This window comes from Lutra lutra, chromosome X (assembly GCF_902655055.1).
Source record: "Lutra lutra chromosome X, mLutLut1.2, whole genome shotgun sequence".
In the NCBI taxonomy this organism is placed as follows: Eukaryota; Metazoa; Chordata; class Mammalia; order Carnivora; family Mustelidae; genus Lutra; species Lutra lutra.
In genome coordinates, this window is record NC_062296.1 from 28,463,640 (window position 1) to 28,477,184 (window position 13,545).

A 13,545-nucleotide genomic window follows, 5' to 3' on the forward strand; every position below is an offset into this window, starting at 1 on the left:
AACCTAAATGAAAGTGACCTCACCACAACCAATTCACTTTTTGCTAGTATCTTCCTTGTTTCTGCTCCCTTCAGTGTACAAAAGTCTTTCATCTTGTACGGCATCTCTGAGCCTCTTTCTGTTTGCTGCCCAATTCATGAATCCTTAAAGCCAATAACGTCTTAAAATGGACTCAGTTGAATTTTCCTTTTTAACACGACAACGAACAGGTTTAGCAGACTGGTTAAAGCTAGTTATATCCTTTGTCTCTCAGGGCTTACTTAGTAAACTACCTAAGAGTAGGGCTTCTCTTTTCTCAGGATTCAGGGAACCAAAAGGATTTTGACACCACAAAATAAACACATACCTAAGGCGAATTAGTCATAAAAATGGTAAGGAGGTGAGAAGGAAAACAGTCTCTTGCCACACTCAGCCGGGACACTGAGAAATAAAACCACATCTTACTGTCTACATACACAAGACTTTGCTAGTCAACTGTCTTCATTTGCATTGCCTTTCCAGGACTCTCCTCTCTCTTTGTTACAGGAACTTCAATGGAAAGCATCAATGGTTTGCTCCCTGAAATCCTTCCCTTTCCTCGAAATCCTCCCCTTGCTGCTTCCCCCAGTCCTAGACTGCTGACGTCACGATCCTTATCCAATCCTAATCAAGTCTCCGTGTTTGTTTGTTTTTAAAGATTTTATTTATTTATTTGAGACAGAGAGGGAGAAAGAGAGAGAGCATGAGTGGTGGGGAGGGATAGAGGGAGAGGGAGAAGCAGACTCTCCGCTGAGCAAGGAGCCCGACATGGGATTCGATCTCAGGATCGATCCTGACCCTGAGCCAAAGGCAGAAGCTTAACCGACTGAGCTACCCAGGTGCCCCAAGTCTCCGTGTTGAAAGACCTTCTGCCTTAAATCAAAACCTTCATTTCTTAATAAATTCTAATCTTTCCTTCCCTCCCTGAAATACTGCCAAAACCTTGTGAGGTGGGGGTCTCCCATACCGAGGTAAGGAATACATTCAACCTTGTCAAATCAGCAGGTGTTCAGTGATATTTGGGGAGTTTGGCCCTTGACATCTTTGAAGGCCGCACAAAGATCCCATGGCGGCTAAGACCTCATCACTATAGTTCAAGACCTTCCACTTGAAATGAGTGTCCTCCTCTGAGGCCTCTTAAACTTCCTGCTTGGGGCTCTCTGACTGTGAAGGTGGGTTTTGTAGGTTTCACACTGGTTAAAGCTCTGATTCCTTTCTTTGAGCTCCCAGTTGCTAAGGATACTGGTCCTGGGGTGTCTATACATGACTCCCAGTGAGAAGCCATTCCTGACACCACGGGCACCATGCCCACCATCCTGTAGCTGAACTTGGGTTCTCTTCTTCTATTCAAATCTTCTCACTGAGTGCCCCAAAGAGTTTTAACATTTTCTTCTCAATCTTTCAGATTTTATATTAATGTCCCTCATTATTTTCAGACGTTTCCACCAATTCGCTTGCTTTCCCTGTGAAAACAATCATACTTATTACAATGAATGCTCAGGATTTGTTGACCAGTAACAACCATGTTTATTTCTTGTCGGCTTTTTTGTATGTTTTCATATTTGCTTAGACTTGACCTGCCATTACTCCTCTTTTTGCAAATGACCTTTAATTTCTGCTCTTGAAATGATCACACTTATGTTAGAAAAAAGAGCCAAAATGATAGCTATGTACATGTAAAACTCTAGAGAGTATAACCTCAATAAATTGCATATGTATCTATACTCACATACAGAGTTAGAAAAACATTTTAAAAGAAATATGTCAAAAGTTTCAGTGGTTACCTATGGCTTTTTTTTTTTTTTTTTTGCTCTTCCTGTGTACTTTTATAGTTATTTCAATATTAACCATACAAAATCTTTCACATGGTTTTGTGTCATTCTGAACATCCTAATCTTAGAACAACTCTAAAATTACTTAGGAAATAAAATAGTTGTACAAAACCTTCTGGCAGGCAGCGAAGGAAAAAGTTTGTATGTTGTCTCTTAAGTGTCAGCCATCAGTGATACCAAAGAGAGTCTATTTTCAATTATGTTTTCTTGAGCTAAAATAGATCTTGGTTCATCCAGGGTATTTAAAATCAACCTTCATCAGGGCGCCTGGCTGGCTCAATCAGAAGAGCATGTAACTCGATCTGGGGGGCATGAGTTTGAGCCCCATGTTGGGTGTAGAGATTACTAAAAAAAAAAAAAAAAAAAAAAAGGTAAATCCACTTAAAAAAAATTTTAATCAACTTCATCATAAATTTAGTAAAATTTAGTAAATTACTAAAATTTAGTAAAATCTAGTAAAATTTCTTTTTTTTAAGAATTTATTTATTTGAGAGCGAGAGAGAGAATGAGAGCGAGCACGAGAAGGGGAAGGTCAGAGGGAGAAGCAGAGCCCGTGCTGAGCAGGGAGCCCAAATGCGGGACTCGATATCAGGACTCCAGGATCATGACCTGAGCTGAAGGCAGTCGCTCAACCAACTGAGCCACCCAGGCACCCTAAAATTTCCTTTACTTACAAATTTTGAAACAGCTTCAACCTGTGTTTAACAGACAGGAAACTGGTCAAATATTTGCATCTGCCTATTTCCCCTGCCCCTAATTACTAATATTCTACTGCGATGCAGTTCTTCCCAGTAATGTCAATACTTGACCTTGAAATATATGATAGGAAGTTCACAGACTTTGGTGCCAGGCTTACCATCTGTTTACTGCTCTATCACCTTATCCTTTTGCTTTCTCTTACTGAGACTCATTTATATCCTCTAAAATGAGTCTAATGATTCTTACTCTATTATTGACAAGTTCAACGCCTAGCAATTGAAAATAATATCCATCGTTATTGTTATTACTCTTGTTAATTCTTTATTATTAGGAAAAGAGCAAAGAGTACCCAAAACAGTCATATTTTACAAGGCAGTTGCTTTTTTTAAAAATTTTTTAAAAATTTTTTGAATTTAACTTTTAATTTTTTTTTAATTTTTTAATTTTTTAAAAGATTTTATTTATTTATTTGTCAGAGAGAGAGAATGAGAGCCGAAGCAGGGGGAGCAGCAGGCAGAGGGAGAAGCAGGCTCTCCCACTGAGCAAGGAGGCCAATGAAGGACTTGATCCCAGGACCCCGGGATCATGACCTGAGCTGAAGGCAGATGCTTAAAGACTGAGCCACCCAGGCAACCCAAGGCGGTCGCTTTTAATATTTACAAATGGACATGGAGTGACTGGGAATCTGAAACAACTAAACCTAAGGTCTGATGACGTCACAGCGATGAAGCTGTAAAGAAACCCATCTCTCACTTTCTGCGGTGCAAGGAGTGAATGGTCCAACTAATAAGCCACAGCCTGCGAGACTGAGAAGCAGTGGACTGTCTCCCAGGTTTCTTACCTCATCATTGAGAGGTGGATGGCGGGTCCATGTGCTCTGTTCTCTCCTTGAGCATCTTCTCCCCAGTAGCGTGGGTTCCAGGAGAGCAGACGGGACTCTCATTCATTCCAGCTGCAAATCCATAATGAGAGCTAGCTTGGGTTGTAGGCAGTGTCCTAGGAGCTGGGGATGCGCCCGTGAACTAAGCTTACACATCCTCCCTCTTGAGTTTATGTTCCAACGGAGAGAGACAGGAATAAATAATGGACATAATACATCAGTAAATTAGGTAGCCTAGAAGAGAGGCATGCGATGGAAAAATAGAGCAGGGAAGGGTCGTGGGGATGCTGGTGGCCAGGCAAGCCGTTTTTCATGGGCTGCTCAGTGTCAGCCTCACGGGGAAGGCGCCACTTGAGCAAACACTGGAACGTGGTGAGGGATCAAGGCACAGGGACATCTGGAGAGACAGTAACAACTGCCAGAGCCAGCATGCTAGGGGTGGGTGTGCATGGGTTCTGCACTGAAATATCCGAAGGGGGCTGCTAGGTACGGGGGTTATAAGCCCAGAGGGCAGGAGAGATATAAGCAATTAGGACAAAATGAGAAGTACTGACTCTCAACTCCAGGAAGCAAACTGAGGGTTGCTGGAGCGTCACTGGAGGGGGGCAGGGTAACTGGGTGACGGGCATGAAGGAGGGCACGTGCTGTGATGAGCCCTGGGTGTGACACGCAACTGATGAATTATCGAATGCTACCTCTGAAACGAACGATACACTATATGTTGGTCAATTGAATTTAAATTGATAAAAATGGTAAGTACTACCTGAGATATAAAGAATGACCTTGATTTGGAGTCAGGGAAAGCTGGTCCAAGGGATTGCCAGGGGAGATGATTCTAGAAGTCCAGCAAGGGTTTTGCCCGGTCAAGAGGAGCACCGGGCCGGTGGGACAGCACATTGGCAGTCAAAGGTGACACAGAGGACCTGGTAGACTGGTGATCTTTGAAGGTCCTTTGCCAGAAGGACCACACTTCATTTGTCTGGGGAGGCCCAGTCATGTGAAGGAACGCCCAGAGTTCTGGAAGCATCACATTCCCTTCCAAGCACGGAGCCTACTTTATTCAGCCAAACCTTACTTGTGGTCTTCCAAGTTGTTCTCAGCTTCCCACTATGACCCAAGAAAGCGAGGGTAAACATCTTTGTTTGTAAAACTTTGTTTACACTTGTTCAGTTATTTTCTTAGCATGAATTTCAGAAAGTTAAGTGGCTGGATTCAGGGCTTTTCATATTTCAACCTTTGATACATTTCCCGGTTGGCCTTCCAGAAAGATGTGTCAGTTCTGTCCTACCAAGCAGTGTGGGAGAAAGACTCTTTGCCCACATCCTTACCAACAGCCCATTATTTTTAGTATCTTCTCCCAGAAATTGGATATAAAAATAAATATGAGGAGAAGATGGTTTCAGACTCTGAGAAGGAAGTTTCCTATACTGATCATTTTTCTGCTGTCCTGGTCAATAAAAGAAATCAAGACGGAGACCATCTTGCTGTGCAGACTTTGCCTCGCGAGTATGACAGTTCAGACATCCCAACTCGGGATACAGCCCGTAGAATGATGAGACCATTTGTACCCATAAGAATGATTCCTACATGGGGCGCCTGGGTGGCTCAGTGGGTTAAAGCCTCTGCCTTCGGCTCAGGTCATGATCCCAGGGTCCTGGGATTGAGCCCTACATTGGGCTCTCTGCTCAGCGGGGAGCCTGCTTCCCCCCCCCCCCGTCCCCACCACCCCTGCCTGCCTCTCTACCTACTTGTGATCCCTGTCTGTCAAATAAATAAATAAATAAATAAATCTTAAAAAAAAAGAATGACTCCTACAGCTGAGGAGAGACTCCTGGCTCCGGCAAGGGGCAGATATGAGTTCGGTTCCAGCTCCAGCCTTTATTCACTGTCTGATCTTATGAGGCAAGTTACTAGAACTGGGTGTACCTCAACGTCCTGGTCTGTAAAATGGGGCGGTGAACGCAGCACGTATCTGAAGGAGTGTTTGTGAGGGACCATAAGAGGCTGGCAGCTGTGTCCTGAGATAAGAAGCTGCAGCCAGAGAGCCATACATCCTGTCAGCAGGAGGCAGGAGACCCAGCCCCACTCTTTTCTGTTCCCTTTTATGCTGCCCCTGACATCCCAGGATTTCAAGGTTACCTGGATCATAAGGGACTCCTCAGACCTCTGTCACATCCCCTTCCCCCACACACTGGGGAGTCTCTGTGTCTCTCTGAGATGAGCTCCCCTGCCCCCCATCTGTTGCTCAGGGGAGTGTCTTGGGTGGAGGAAGACTTGGCTCTTTGGAAGGACAGACAAGTGGGGGAAGAAGACATTCCCTGGGGACACAGAAAACAGGGAGACAGCACCTCAGCATTTAACAAGTGTTCTCTTCTCACCCTATATCCTCGTCATCGTCATCACCATCGCCACTAAACTCTAAGGCATTTCTGAATCCACTCCGCGACTGTCGCTGCTGTGACCAGACTGTCACATTGTCAGATGAACACTAAATAAGACCCGTCTGCATGGCCTAGACAGCCTCCATTTGTCCCTGTCTTCCCTTCCGTGACAGAGTAACGCATTCTAGCGGAGAAATAGCAGCTGGTGGTTCCTGTGAGCCTACGAGGGACCCTCAGGCCCTGTGCCAGTCGTACATGGGGCCCACCTGGGAAAGGCAGGTCACCTTATGCCGAACAGACAAACCTCAGTTTACTCAGATGATCGTGGCTCCAGCCTTAAAGCCCTCGCCCCTTCTCACCCTGGAGTCTGACCTCCGCCCCCAACCAGCTGCAGGACCCCTACGCAAGTTTCTTAACTTGCCTGCCCGTCTCCTCCTCTGAAATATGTGCTCATGGTAGTGCCTATTTTGGGGGGTTTAATAAAAGGATTAAGAGAGCTAATAATGCATTTAAAGGACTTTGGTACAGGCTGCCCAGCCCACAATAAGCTCATCATAAATCACAGTTGTAAGGATTTTTTTTTTTATTTTTATTAGGATCGTGGAGGGATCAAGAAGAGAGGAAGGAGATTCAGCCAAGGAGACTAAGCAGCGGCACCAACCAGATCAGGGAGGGGGGAGACCAGGAGAGAGGGGTGTCATGGAAACCGAGGGGGAGAGAATACCAGGAAGGAGGGGGATCTAACGCAAAAGGGCACTCAGAGAGGCCGGATTCTTCTGACAAGACAAAAGAGCAATTTTCATCTCTTAGCGACCGATGAGAATAAAGGCAGAAAGGAAGAAAATTAGCCTATAGCTTTATTTTGTTTTAGGTTTTTTATTTAAATTACAGTTCGGGAACATACGGTGTTAGAGAAGCTTCAGAGGTATGATAGAATGATTCAACACTTCTATACGTCACCCCGCATTCATCATGCCAATTGCCCCCCCTTTTCCCCATCCCCCCACCCCCTTCTCCTCTGGTAACCATCAGTGTGTTCTCTAGAGCTCGGTCTGTTTCTTGGTTTGCCTCTCTCTCTTTCTCTCTCTCTTTTCCCCTTTTGCTCATTTGTTTTGTTTCTTAAATTCCACGGTTGAGGAAACCTGGGTGGCTCAGTGGGTTAAGCCACTGCCTTCGGCTCCGGTCATGATCTCAGGGTCCTGGGATCGAGCCCCACATTGGGCTCTCTGCTCAGCGGGGAGCCTGCTTCCCCCTCTCTGTCCACCTGCCTCTCTGCCTACTTGTGATCTCTCTGTCAAATAAATAAATAAAATCTTAAAAAAAAATTCCACCGTTGAGTGAATCACGTGGTTTTTGTCTTTTTCTGATTGACTTGTTTCGCTTAGCATAATACTCTTGAGCTCTGTATCGTTGCAATTTAGCCTACAGCTTTCAGTGAGGCCCTTCTCAGACTAACTCCATTAATCTGATCGGAATGCCCAGGTGTGAGCTTCATGTCTTCTAATTAGGGAAAATGCGTATTTCTTTTCTTTAAGGTGAAACAAAAAAAGAAATGTCAGGTTACATCCGGCTGGTGAAATAAAAATTAAGACAATCTCAAATTTACACAGCGGAGGGGAGGGCAAGGGAAGAAAAAGGGGATGGATCACAGAGCAGGTTTTCAAAACCATGGTCTATACTGAACCCCCAAACTCACTCCAGTGAAAAGGAGGGTAGGAAATGGACAGAACTTCCTGATGTTTCATTCCATCTTTCTATCCTACCTGGTGCCACAAAGAAATTAGGGCAGCCTAAACCATGTCTTTGGACAAATATTGGATAAGTGTTTCTAGACTAAAATTGAGAAAAAAATGATTGGGAAGTGGACTGCTATTCTAATCTAGACTAGATAAGGGAGGTAGATACCTCCCAAGGGGAGACTTAGGGAGACGTGGAAAGGAGTTAGGGGTGAAAATCTACATAAATCTACATAAATCTACATAAATCTACATAAATCTACATAAATAAATAAAGTGTTGGGGATCTGAGGCCGAGAGGCCCACCCAGTCTCCTGACCATGAGGGTTAAGAAAGAAAGCTGAGGATTAAGGCAATGTTGGGGGCTGGGGTGGGGGAGGGGTGATGGCAGAGCACAGGAGGCGGAGCCTCCAATCCTCAGCACCATCACCACTGAGAGGTGAATATGCGCCCCCCCACCCCTCCTTTGCGCGTTTTATTTATTTTTTTTTAAGATTTTATTTATTTATTTGACAGACAGAGATCACAAGTAGGCAGAGAGGCAGGCAGAGAGAGAGAGGAGGAAGCAGGCTTCTTGCAGAGCAGAGAGCCCGATGTGGGGCTCGATCCCAGGACCCTGGGATCATGACCTGAGCCGAAGGCAGAGGCTTTAACCCACTGAGCCACCCAGGCGCCCCCTTTGCGCGTTTTAGAGTCAGATGGTGAGGTCATTCGTGGAGCAGGAGCAATAAGCCAGGGAGGAGCGGCGGGGCTTTCTGGAAAAAGCAGCACTTCAAGGCCGGTTCTGGGTATGGCAGCCCAAGGAAGGCTGTCCTGGCTTCCCCTGCTGCCTTGGGGGCCTCAGCCTGCACCCCTTCCTCCCTACTGAGTTGTCACCTACTACTAGCCTAAACCCCAGTGTCTCTCCCAGGGCCCCTCACCCCCACCGTTCCCAGGACAACACATCCCGCAGCTCTGTATGACCCCTGGACGCTGCAATTTCTCCCAGGGTTTGCAAGGCTGCGGATCTCTGTGTGTCTCCCCAGTCAACACGACCTCACCCTAGCTCCTCCTCCCCAAACAACACTGTGCTTCTCCCTGGACGCCCCCCGACGTGTCCACTGCCACTGCTGCTTACACTAAGCTAAGCTCTCCCGCACAGAGGAGTCCCCAATTTGGGCACGAAGAACGCCCGTCCCCACCTGGGCCTCAGGTCTGCGCATTCAGTTCCCTCTCCGAATCCTGCCCTAAATGCAAGCACCACCATCCCCACCCCCCAGCCTTGTCCTGTTCGCAGAAACTGGAACGTGCGCACCTACGCAAGACACAGGGGCCCTGGTGGGGGGACTGTGGCCACACGCATCCTTTTTTATCAGCCTCCAAATGAGATCCAGAGATGGGACATGGCAGGTTCCAGGAAGGTCCACGTTTTCTTTCCGTCCCCCACGAATGCCCCCCACTCGACTGAAACGCGGGGTGGGGCTTCCCCATCCCCAGGTTCCTTCAGGTGCCTCTGGGCTACTAGATGGCTTGTCATCCCTCCCAGCCAGTCTCAATTCTTGGGGGTGGGGAGGGGTTGGCTTGGAGTCCCGGGGTACCTGTGTCCTCCAGCTGACCACTTCAGGGCTTATGAGGGATGGCTCTGGCGCCACCAGGAGCTGAGCCTCCCGTGCTGGGCTGGGGGGCGGGGGGAGCCGTTCTCTCCTTTCCCTGACTGGGGAGTGAGGAGAGGGTGGTGTCCGGCCGCAGGAGATTCCACATTGTGATTGTTGCGACATGTTGTGACCGTTGTGACCCGATGTCCACAAGCAGCAGCAGGAATCCAGCTGGAAGAGGAAGAGCACTCATCCTCTCACAGTGACCAGGAACAGTGTCTCTGGAATCCCCGTTTGGGGGGCTATTACCTCAGCATCAGACTCCTCTTCCATCGGACTCCTTTGGATCCAGTAGAGAAGAAAGCAATGGGGGCGGTCAACAAACGGGCGCCATAATCTGGCCATATGACCTGCGGGACAGGCCAGTTGCGGCAAGTGGCTCTGTCCATCTACCTTTGGGGACCGTTTCAGCCCATTTCTTCTTTCCTTTACCACATCTACAAATCGAGGTTGATTAAAAAAAAAAAAAAACCCACCCCTTTATAGCTCTTCACTATTTCTCTTGTCCCTTTTTCCTTTACCTTTTCCAAAAATAATAACACAGAGACATTAAAAATAGATGCTGATATATATTTATTGACATAGAAAGAAGCCCACGACATATACTGTTTGGTGAAAAAATACAGACTATAGAACAGGACTTGTATTTGAGCACTTTATTTTTATCTATACATAGATCTATCTGGGTAGGCAGGTGGAGGGAAATGCCTTAGAAGGGGCTTTCACCAAAGGGTTGACAATGGTTAGATCGGGGTGGAGGGTTTGGGGTCACCGGCACTTCACTGTTTTGTACTTTTCTTTATTGTTTGGAGACTTCACGATGAACGATTTCACTTTCACAGAGAATAAAGCCATCAAGGAAATGGGCACACAAAGGAAGCAGACCCTTAGGCAGCAGAGTGGGGAGCGGGGAAGCAAGCGCAGGGGTTTGGCTGTCTCCCTTCACTGAGCTGGTATCCAAGCCCCTTCCTACTCAGCTCCGCTCTGCCAAGAAAGCTGCTTTGTGGATTCATGCAGTTGGAAGCGCCCCTCCCCGGTATCGCATTGTTGGACTCTGTGCATGGGTTAGGGTTCACTTAAGGCTGGGGGCTACTGCCTCACTGCTCCTCAGAAGGGTCATCTGGCTCAGCCAGGGCCCCTCTCAGCCCCTCCTCTTCTGTATGGGTCAGCTCGTGCAGGGTGATGATGAGATTCTCAAACACCTGGGCCCTGCTGCCCTCATTGTCGCAGGTTTCCTTGGAGTGGCCCTCCAAGCCACAAGAGGAGCAGCGCAGCGCGTGTTTTCGCTTCCTGGCTGGACGCAGATTCCCAGAACCACCATTCTTATTCCCAGAACCCCCACTGGTGGAGGGAGATTGAGCTTGGGAACTGCTGGGGGAATCAATGACTAGCACTTGCTCTTGCGGTCCGGCCCCGCGTCTGGGGAGAGGAGAAGTCGAGCAGGACGGCAGAGGGTCCTGAGACTCCACCAGGATGACATCCTCATCGGAGTCATCGAGGGTGTCATCATCTATCTCTATCACGTTACAGTCGTCGCTGTCCACCACTATGGGAGGGGAGCCCTGAAAGGCCAGGGGGCTGGTGGCCCTCTCCACCATGGGCTCAGACCTTCTGGGCCGTTTCTGCCTAATGAAAGTGTCATCCCAATCCTCTTCCTCCCTGACCATCTTGATTAACTCCAGGAAACTGGGGAGCCGCTCCTGCTCATTTGCATACACCCTAAGAAGGTGTTTCAGCCTATAGCGCAGGTCCCCGTTCAGCTCAGCCCCTAAAAGGAGCTGCTGCAGGCGAGTCTGGTTGGCGTCTTTCTGAGCTATGATCCCTGCCTGAATAGCCTTCTGGAGCTGAACCTCTAAACGGATCACGTAAAGGGAGGCTTTCTCCCCCTGTGCTTGCAGGGTGTTAAAAAATCTACCGTGAGCGGACACACTGCTCTCAGATTCTCCAAACACCAATTTCATCGCGCGCAAGAAATCTGCCACGCTTAGATTGGGGTTGGCCGACTGGAGCAAAAGCATGACCTCCCGGGCGGGGCCTCGCAGGGTTCTCAGCAAGCGCTGGAGCTTTTCCTCCTCAGGCATGTTCCAATCGGGCAGGGCCCCATTAACTTGGATCAGCCAGTTTTCAAAGCTCTCTTCCCCCTCCCCAGGCCCTACCCTCCCAGAGAACACCTTCAGGTTTCTCTCGGCCACGGTGGCCATTAAAGGACCAAGACTTCTCCCCAGGGACCTCAGCATAGAATGGGCCCAGGGCGGCAACGGCGCGTTCTGCCGGCGGCTGTTAGCCATGCGCGCAATGATGCTGGCCATGACTGACGACGATGTTGGGGAGGGCCGCGGGACCGAGTATAACGAGATGCTCAGGCTTTGTGGAAGAGCCTGATCTGCAGGTGCGCAGGTGGGGTGGGGGGTCTGCCTTCCTCCTGTCTCAGCAGGGGCTGTAAAAAAGATAAAAAGGGGGGGGGAGTAGTTAATAAGGGAATTGGCTGCAGTTTTGTTCTCTCCCTTCCTGAACGTCCGAGAGTACATTTCACATCTGCCCACTGCCCTAAAAATATCTTCTAGGAGACTGGCCATTACAAGCTCACGGAGCCAGCCGGTGTCTCCGTTGCTAGCAGGGTACTTTTCCAGCCACTTCCATCCCCTCCCACCAGTCGTCCAGCAGGGAGAACTGTTGCTTCTAATTCGAAGTGTAATAGTGTATGGAAACTGCTATTGGGCTCTCAAAATAGAGCACAGTGGTCACAGATTTGTAGGAATAAATAAAGTCTCATCGACCTCTCGGTCTCAGGTCCCAACCACACCCCCTTCTCAAAGTTCCCCCCTCCCCCGTTATTTCCCAGATTCTTACCGGAGCGCAGGAACAGGCGCGCGCGCCTTTATTTCACTCCCAGCTTCTGCAACTGGTGGCCTCCGTGGGAGCGCTCGTCTCCGGGCTCCGGGCGATCTCCGTCCACCGGGCGTCGCCGATCCGGGACCTCGGAGCGTCCAGACTGCGCCGCCGCGGAGGGCAGGGCAGGCAGGGTCAGGAGCAGCCTCATCCCCTCATCCCGCTCCCTCCCTCCCCGCTCCACCCCCGCCGCCGCCCCCTCCCCCCACCCCCCGCCTTTCCGCCTCGCCGCCTCCGCTGTCTGCAGGCGGAAAATTCCTCTCCCACCTTCTGACTACCAGCCAAAGCGACCCCCGCCCCAGAACATTTCCCCCGGGAAATCTTTGGCCTACCAGCTCTGCAATCCGCCGCGCAGAATTCAAGTTCGGATTCGGCTTTGATGGCCTGCCACGGAGACAGGGAATAGGAGTGGGACACGCACACCCAAATACTCCTCTCCAGAGGAGACGAGGAGGTGCAAAGGGGGTTCGAGGCAGACAGCTTGCGTTCCTCCCCCCCCCACCCCGAAAACACCCCCCCCAATCCAGGCAGATCCTCCCCGTTAGGCAGCATCCAGCGGCACCCCACCTCCTCCCTCAGCGCCCGAGGGAGTGCTCCTAACCCTCGCAGTCCTCGATGCGTCGAGCGGGGAGCCGCCCAGGACAGGTGGGGCTTCCCCTCCTCTCTCCGCACCCCCTTTCTTTACCTGTGCTCCGGCCTTGCCAACCGCCTTCCCGTCTCCGCAGCCCCGCAGGAAGAGGAGGGACGGGCTCGGCCTCGGCCGCCCAGCGACCGGGAGCTGCCCGCCGAGCGGCTGCACCTCCTCCCAGCGAGAGGTAGTCGAGTCCAGACAGCGCGGTTCCCACGGCAGCCGCCGCGGCTTTTATCCTCTGCCCACTGAGACAAAAGAGTGTGACGAGCGGGCCGGCGCGGCCAATCAGCGGGGCGCGGAGGCGGGCTCCCGCGCGGTCTCCAGCCGGACGCAAATGCAAGCCCGCGGGGGCGGGAGGCAGGGGGACGGGGAGGGGGACAACCGATCCGCCGCGCGTCAAGTGCAGCTCGGTTGCCTAGCCTGGGAGAGTTCGAGACTCTTCCCTTCTCCCTCTCCTTCTTCTCCCTGGGGTCAACTCCGCGCCTCCGAGCCGGGTGCATTAAACACCGAGCGGGATCGAAATCAAATCAACAATAAAAGTAGTTCACCTTTGCATGGGTTTGGGGGTGGGAAGAGAAAAAAGAGCATTAGAGCCGTCTCGGTGCAAAGCGGCTCCCCCAGTTCTTTTACTGTGAAGAAGGTGGTAGTGTGTCCGTTGAAAGCGGAAAAGGTCCTCAGGCATCCAGGCTCTTCACCAGTACTCACCACAGTGTGGTTGCAAGTCTGGCTGCCTGAGAATTGCAGGGGGCGCGGGGGGGGGGGGGGGGGCGGCGCCGCTTGTTAAAAATGCAGATTCCTGGGCCGCGTATCCGGGGGATTCTCCTTTGCTGGGACTAGAGCCAGGA

General features: G+C 50.1%; 1 protein-coding gene across 2 annotated transcripts; it reads right to left on the bottom strand.

Moving 5' to 3' along the window:
* Positions 1–9,736: 9,736 nt before the first annotated feature.
* On the bottom strand, positions 9,737–12,938 carry ZCCHC12 (zinc finger CCHC-type containing 12). 2 transcript variants are annotated; one of them, XM_047716717.1, is made up of 4 exons: positions 12,755–12,938; positions 12,402–12,453; positions 12,031–12,172; positions 9,737–11,617 (listed from the first exon to the last, which is right to left on the bottom strand). In XM_047716717.1, exon 4 carries the CDS (start codon positions 11,487–11,489, stop codon positions 10,278–10,280), a length of 1,212 nt encoding a protein of 403 aa, XP_047572673.1. In that variant the 5' UTR covers positions 11,490–11,617; positions 12,031–12,172; positions 12,402–12,453; positions 12,755–12,938; the 3' UTR covers positions 9,737–10,277. The 2 variants fall into 2 exon arrangements, with proteins under 2 accessions (XP_047572673.1, XP_047572674.1); XM_047716718.1 differs by lacking the exon at positions 12,755–12,938 and adding an exon at positions 12,671–12,732.
* Positions 12,939–13,545: the final 607 nt, after the last annotated feature.